The following is a 7991-nucleotide window of genomic DNA, read 5'->3' as shown; positions in this document are numbered from 1 at the left end:
GAATCCACTTGTAAAAAGGGCTGAGTTATCGCTGGCATACTTCATTCTACAGTAGCAGCTCCTCTTATATAAGGCCCCACTGCCTCCGGATAGATCATTGCTGCCCTCTAGTGGCGAAAATGAAGAACTGCACAAAGGTCAAATGGGACAAAGTCAGAGAAACAGAAATTTAGACATGGACAGAATATTTAGGTTAATCTTATTATTATTTTTATTAAGAATAAATACAGCATTGGTACAGTGAAGCAGACCTGAGCGAGACTATCAATGCTGCACACATAAAAACCGTGTAAACATATGAAATAAATAATTTTATGACAAATTAACAAACAAAAGGCAAATCCTTGCAGGGTTTGTAATGTTTTATGTGGTACAGTGTGGCACTGGATATGGTGGGCTTGATTTTTTATTTCACCAGAACGATTTTGCACGAAATGTAATTGCACCTCGTCATTTCAAAACTGCTATAAAAAAAAGTTTATTGTTGTTATGTAGTAAAAATTTAGTAACTAGTAGACAGTAACTACCAAATGTTTGGCACAAAGGCCTCTATTTTGAAGACAGTAAAGAAATCAGGTGTGAAAACCTTCATCTTCTTCAGCCTGTGCTTTTAAATGCACAGGGGTGTGCATCTATATATTATACAAAATAAAGTCCATCTGAAATAATTTTAAAAGCTTTTTAAAAAAACACATACAGAAGACATTTTTAATTTCACGTCCGGCATATTTACACTAAAACGCTGTTTTTACTATTACTAATAGTAATACTAATATATCCTGCATGTGATATTCACTGTAGCAAATGGTCCATTGTTGTTGCTGCTTGTGTTTAATTTTATTCTTGAGGATTTCTGGGCAAATTCTGAAGATGACAACAATAACAAACTTATCGTCAGTGCAGCGAGAGTGGAGGTTGATAGGTAATGAAAATATTGTTTGCAGTGAATAAAAAGGAAAACAACAGCTGACCTGACAGAAGGTAATTAAAACACGCATGAAGGTGTGACTCTCGCTCTGACTAAACTGGAAACTCTTGTTCCCTCTGAGCTGCTTTTGTTTCACTTTTGTTTACGATCTGTCTCCCATTGTTGGCATGCAACAAGGTGCATCAACTCCTGAACTGTATCCTGGGAAATGTAGGAAATCGTGACTGTAAGCAGGAGGATATTTCAATAAGGTAACAAACCCTTTCACAACAAAATAAGACCTGGAATTATTTGAGCAACTAACACTAATGATACGTGAGAGCATGAAAGCACATGAGGGAGGAATGTCTCCTATAAAACGTTGATTCTCTCTCGGTGTTGCAGGATAAATATGAGTGTGATGCTTTTCACACAAGTCACCAGCAGATGGTGTCACTACATCCTTTATACACAAAGGTGGCAGTGAGTGCCTGTAAATTCAGACCTTCACAGGCTGAAATAACTTATGACATCAGAAATCTCACATCACAATATACATTGACAGAAAGCTGTGGGCTCACAGCGTCGCCAGAGAGAAATCAATCTGCTGCTGCTTTTAAATGAGAACAATGTAATAGTTTTACATCAAGCTCACTGCAGGTAAAAATACAAATAAAAAATTACTCTTTATAGTCCAAATATCAATGCAGTCTAATCCTGAAGCTTTATGTCAGTTAAACAGTAAACTGTGTAACTGCTAACACTGTTAAAACAACTTAAATGTTGTTATCATATGCATGTGCATGTGACCATAAAAGTCATCAACGTCTGGCTTCATGTCCGCCTACCAGGTGGGCATCATGTCAGGGAACCACATGCGGCCCAGGTGCTTGGACACCTCGCTGTGGATCTGCTCCATGTTGTAGCTGCTGTCTGGGATCAACACCTCCTCCATGATTGACAGCTGAGTCAGCCGGCCTCCGCACATCTTTACAAACTCCACAAAGCCACTGCAGGTCACCTCACACTCGCCCAGCCCGATAGCCGTCAAGCTTTTGCAGCGTTCGGCGATGCGGATCAGCTCCTCGTCCAGGGGCTCGAGGCCATTGGCACACACCACCAGCTCCACCAGCCGGGGGCAGTTCAGTCCGATGCGGCCCAGCATCTCTTTGCTGACCGCCCGGCCAAAGTACAAGTGGGTGACGGGGGTCTCCTCCCTGAAGAAGGGCTCAAACTCTTCCTCATAGAGGAAGAAGTACATGACGATGTTGACCTTGGGGGAGTGTCGAACCAAAGCCTCCCAGCTGCTTCTTTTGATGGTGTGGAAGTGTGTCTGGCCGGGGTTCTCGCTCACCACGTCGATGCGCAGGTGCTCCAAGTGGACGTGTTTCTCAGAGGAGAGGGCGAGCAGCAGTTCATCACTCAGGAGGTGATAGTTCAACGCCAGCTCCCTGAGGCCATGGCACTGGTCTGCAACACACAAGATACCTGAGGACGAGAGAGAGGGGGGAACATCTGGATGAGAAAAGAGAGAAATGATGTGGCTCTCGGGTCATTTTGTCCAGATTAGATTATCTGAACTGCTAATGTGAAGATTTACAGGACAAGTATGGTCCCCTGAAGACAAAAAACTACTGATTTGGTGATCCCCAGATCAGATTTATGTAATTAAACATTTCATCATGTTCATAGTATTGCAACGCATCACATTATATTAAATTATAACCCTTTTATTGTGATATATTGTATCCCCAGATTCTTGCCGGTACACAGCACTAAACACCTTGTGGCTGACATTATTCTTTTTGGACTTAAATGTCTCATTAACCATTTTTGGACTGTATAGACATTCATGTACCCACCATAAAAAACGGTGTCACTGCTTCAGTGTTTAAATATGTCGAACACTCTGATTTGTAACCAAATAACTGCAATATGACATTCAAATCAGCATTAGTTGAACTTTGTGTTGAATGCTAATGTTGTAGCCAATGTTAGCATGCTAACACACTAAACAAAGAATGCTAAACATCTGCACACGTTATCCTCGTGCGCATGTTAGCATGCTGACGTTAGCATTTAGCAAAAGTTAATAGTTAATAGTTTGTAAAAAAACTTGAAGGCAAATGAATGTTTGACACTGACAATGTACTTGTAACATTCTGGTTCAAGCCCAGCCAGAGAGATTTGCTTATTATACAGTATATTATTAAATACTCTTAATCCTCTGGTTCCCTTATAAAAGCAAACATTTTTCTCATATTTCCTAGTGTACTGACCTGCCGGGGAGACGTGAGGACAGCTGCTCATCTTCAGCAGCTTCAGGGTGTCACTGTTGTTGGCAACCAGCACCTTCAGGGACGGGTCGTCCACTGGTGTATCATCAATCTTGATGGAGGAGAGGGACTTGGAGTTGACAAACACCACCGTCAGTGCAGACACAAAGTGGTCCTGAGGAGGGAGACATAATAATGATTCAAGGAGAACATCTTATTCATAATTACAATTTTACCTTTAGCAAAATGGTTTTTTGTTTTTTTGTTTTTTTTTAAAGAGCAAAAAAAAATTAACCAAAATAAAATAGCAATATAGTGAGTTTTCATGTGGGACAAGGGAGATAATCTCAGACTTCAGCTTGACTTGCAAACAGCACACATGATATGATCCAGCTCTTTGTGTGTAACAATGTGCTGCGATGTGCATGTGAAGCACAGACAGTCTCTTACCTGAGACACGTCCATGAAGCTGGGCCGTGCTGTGGAGATCAGCCCCAAGGTCTTAATGGTGCAGTTCACCAGCTGGGAGAGAATGTCACAGGCGGCCTCTGCAGACTCGGTGCAGCTGTCCACCTGATTTACCATTTAGGTCAAAGAAATAAAACACAGAAATGAGAAATGGAAAGTTGAAGGTGTAAGAACAATCTCAGCTTCCATGTGGTGCGTGCACCACAGCCAAGACGGCTGATGAGTCACGATCATTTGAGCAGCAGATGGTTTGGATTATTTTGTTTTTTCAGACAGCCTTGTTGTGAAAATGGAGGAGGAGGAGGAGGTGGAGGAGGAGGAGGTGAAAGGCGAGGAGTAATAGGCGACAGCAGGGGAGGCTCTTACCTTGAAGCTGACGTACTGTAGGTGCTGGGCGTGCTTCTTGATGATCTGCTGAATGAGGTCAGGGTGAGTGGAGCGCAGGTAAGACGTGGCCGGCTGGTTGAGCTCAAACTCAAATCTCCTCCACAGATCAGGGGTGTGAAAGACGTCATTCCAGCTGCGGCAAACCGACGAGGCCCTGGCACGGTCCACAAGGGACAGATGCTGGAAGATCTGCAGGACGACGTGGTGGGGCAGGTTACCCCAGTCCTCTGATGAGTTCAGAGCGAAGCTGGATGCCCCCCACTTATGTCTCTTAGCCCTCTCCTCATGGGAGGGGAAGGTCTGGCACTTTGATTTGAGACCCGTCCTTCCTCGTTTCATCCTGACAAATCAGCACACTGTGGGGACATGAGATTAGGAATCAATGCACAGTGTGTACATATGCAAACCCATGCATTTCTCTGTTCTATTGTGTTTTCAATGTAAAGTCACAACATTATGTAAAATAGACACATTTTACTTTAATTTTCACATTTACTTTCGATGAACACGACAACCTCAGTTTATAAAACTACATGTGCCGTATGCAGCTGTTAAACTGCAACGTTTAATTCTTAGCTGAACATTTCTGTTGTTAATCTTTTACGTTTTTGACGTTGACGTTTTTAACATATTGGTTGGTAGTCCGTTCAAAAAAATCAGTTAAACTCTCTTATATTTATTAACTGAACTTTAACATTGAACCTCTTCATTTATAAGATGTTATATACGTCATAGATACACATAAATCTATCTCTTATTTCAGTGAAAATGCTGAGTAAAATAAGATCAGATGTAATTTTATCTATTATGAGGGGAAAAGTAGCAAAGCGGAAAAAAAAAAATAGTGCAAAAATAAAACATCAACAAAATAAATAAGAGATCAGAAATGAACAAAAATCCAAAGTATACACAATGCCAGAATCATAAAGAAAGTTAACAGTAAAGATCACATGTTGCTGATAAACCAAGATGCCTCCTGATGATCTACATTAATGTCTATATTACAATATATATGTCCTTGATGTTGGACCCCGGCTATCACAATCTACAGAGACACTAAATGAAAGACAAAGTGCAGTTTTAAGAAAACTTACTTGCAAGCTTTCAATAGATCCCACGAGTTCTTCACTTTACATACTGGGTCAAACTTAAGCCCAGTGTTGATACCTTCTTATATTATTATTATATATCACTTTAACTTTAAATATTACAAACTTTCTCTACATATCTAAGTGGTAGAATACAGTATACTTAAATCACATATTGAATAATGGTAAACTCACCACTTGTTAAACACTGACTGCGATGCTGAAGCCTGAGATGTTTCCCCTTGTCTAGTGGAACAATCTTTGACTGAGTCCCTGAATCTTCTGATGTAACACAGCATGAACCACCAATCTGAAGCCTTTACCTCATCTACTCTGTCACCCACTCACAAACTGGGTTCAAAGCATCCTGTCTTCATTTGGATCTGAACTAACAGTGTTTTGTTTTTTTCCCCCCACTGAAGAATCATCATTGGCTCCTGATTATTTATGAAGGTCTTCACTAATCACTAACCAAACCTGTTCTGAGGCTCCAGCTGCAGGTTTCACTGTAAACACTGAGCCTGTAAAGTCTGTTTACACACGAGTCCGACCTATTTATAATAATTTACAACGCGTTTTGAAGCTTGATACTCTGTTGACTCTGGGGTAGTTGCAGATAACTTCAGAGCATGAGTTATATTAATTGTACTACTAATATTAAAGTCATTATAATGTGCCTCTATCATTACAGTTCACTTCATTAGCTTTACCAATATGTGTAAGAAATCTGTACACCACCTGTGGCGCCAGGTAAACAGAAATCTAGACGCATAATTATGAGCAATAAGTCATTAAGATTTATCTCAAACACAGAATAAACATATTTAAATACGCGTTGCCTACCTGAAGCTGCTAAAAACAACACTTTCCTCTCAGTTTTGGGCTCTGCCATTGGAGAAGACAGCGTGCACTCGAAGCCATGGCTGCAGATGACTGGAGAAATGCTGGCTGTTGCTGATATAGGACAGCAGGAGCCGCTCCCATAATAAGCTCTCCTCTCGGCTTTAGTGACAGCTTGACGGGCTCTGCAGAGCAGCCGGGACACGTGAGCGGAGGAAAACATGGACCTGCCCGGCTGCATCTCCAACCACCGTCATGCATGTAGAAACAAAGAGGCTACACTCTTCCTCATGAAAGACAGCTAGCCTTCACTTTCAGTCAGTTATTTGCACCGCCGTGTTTAATCGCGCGCGCATGTGCATGTATACATATGCGTGTGCGTGCTTGTTTGTTTGTTATTGTCGTGTCGTGACCCTTCAGCAGAGTGCACAAGATATACGTGCACGCGTGCTGAGAAAGTAGGTTAGTGTGTCAAAGTGTGCGCGTGAGTGTGTGTGTGTGTGTGTGTGTGTGTATGTGTGGGTTGGCATGAATAAGAAATAGATATTGTTCATTTATGTATTTATTTACTTAAGTTAGTAGAAATTACATTTATTTTAAGTTTACAGAATAGCCTACTCCAGCATGCAAATGTAATTATTATTACCGTGAAAATAGTAAATAAAATACAAAAAAATATATAAAATCTAAATAGAATAAGGGTTGCAGACAGGAAAAAAAGTAAAGGTTTATCCTCAGGTCATATTTTTACAGAATTAACTGCAAGTCTTCTGCTATATTTATGTCAAACTTGAAGAAAACTTAAGAATGTATTAGATTAAGTTATATACTGTGTATGTTACTGTTCAACTTTAAGATCATTAAAATAATGGATCATGTTATTGGAATCAAAGCTGCCATCATCATAGTTTTGGAGGAGTATTGTGAATAACATCAAACCTTTTTTCAGACAATCGTACTAGTCTCTGGGTAAACAGTCCTGTTGCTATTAAAGCCAACACAAACACTGTTTGTGACTATTATTTGTGCTTCTATTGATGGCTGCCATTTGTTTAGGTTGTTTCCAGTGAATCCTGCACAGTGACTGCTTACTGGGGACATGCATAGGTGCCAACATCATACTTCACACTGGCAGAAAAAAGCACAATAACATGTCTTGTCTGTTTCTCTTACCTCTATGGCTTAAGCTTTGATTTTGACGGCAGATTCCTTTAATGTCAGATATTATTGTTACACACTGACACACAATTATGGTTTAACAGCTGCCTTGTTTTTTGCACTTGGGAACTAACCTTTATCTATTTCTGTACCAACAGATTTCTGTTTATATACTGTCCTAAACACTTTTAAGGGACATCATAAAATGAAAGGTGGAATTATCAATGATACATAATGCACTGTGGCAGAAATGCTAATGGTTTAGGAAAGCTATAATCAGGAATGTAATGGTGAGAAAATCTGTTAAAGTCCAGTCTGGAAAAACATTCTAGGTTCACCTCTGCACATGCATCTATAGCACTTTAAATACGTGCAGTTAGGCCTCAAATAGTTGGTACATTCCTGGAAATCTAATTGAGAAGCTCATTTATAGAATACTGCAAATAAGCCTATATCTTACAATCAGAAATGTATGAATTCTATTTCAATTTGTTTTCTATTTTAAGACAGCGAGAAGGGGAAAACAGGGGGCCCTTGTAATTAACAGCCACCCACAGAAAGAGAAGTAGCAATTTTATCACCAGGGCTAAATGTCTCATGCAGAGTCAGTCAAAACTGGATCGTGACAGAACACACATCTGCCCTGTGTTTAAAGCGCCCCCATGGGGATAACCAGTGCAAGTTAACAAAAGCTGGAAGTGCTGGAAGCTGTGCGGAACTACAGTGTGAGTAATGAAGTATAATTTTCACACACAAGACATGATTCCTGACAATATAGTGGGCAAAGGACGAGGCCACTTAAGACTTTAATGCAGTTATTCTGCCTTTAAAAAAGCCCATTCAACGGCAGTTAAGCTCAAATTTTCA

General features: G+C 40.4%; 1 protein-coding gene across 1 annotated transcript; it reads right to left on the bottom strand.

The window, feature by feature from the left end:
• Positions 1-200: 200 nt before the first annotated feature.
• On the bottom strand, positions 201-6044 carry fbxl3l (F-box and leucine-rich repeat protein 3, like). The gene is made up of 5 exons (XM_069669450.1): positions 5970-6044; positions 4018-4394; positions 3634-3756; positions 3187-3358; positions 201-2395 (listed from the first exon to the last, which is right to left on the bottom strand). Exons 2-5 carry the CDS (start codon positions 4375-4377, stop codon positions 1752-1754), a joined length of 1299 nt encoding a protein of 432 aa, XP_069525551.1. The 5' UTR covers positions 4378-4394; positions 5970-6044; the 3' UTR covers positions 201-1751.
• Between the last annotated feature and the right edge of the window lie 1947 nt (positions 6045-7991).

The sequence above is a fragment of the Semicossyphus pulcher genome, unplaced genomic scaffold, assembly GCF_022749685.1.
Source record: "Semicossyphus pulcher isolate SPU_LCO1_2020_fin unplaced genomic scaffold, fSemPul1.0.p SCAF_2, whole genome shotgun sequence".
Taxonomy (NCBI): domain Eukaryota; kingdom Metazoa; phylum Chordata; class Actinopteri; order Labriformes; family Labridae; genus Semicossyphus; species Semicossyphus pulcher.
The sequence above is the reverse complement of the archived record's forward strand: the minus strand, read 5'-3'. Positions and strand labels throughout refer to the sequence as shown.

Coding starts and splice junctions, on each gene's coding strand:
- fbxl3l (XM_069669450.1), bottom strand. CDS start 4,377: ATGAAACGAGGAAGGACGGGTCTCAAATCAAAGTGCCAGACCTTCCCC. Junction 3,359..3,633: donor GCTTCATGGACGTGTCTCAG/GTAAGAGACTGT, acceptor CTCCCTCCTCAG/GACCACTTTGTGTCTGCACT. Junction 2,396..3,186: donor TCCTCACGTCTCCCCGGCAG/GTCAGTACACTA, acceptor TCTCGTCCTCAG/GTATCTTGTGTGTTGCAGAC.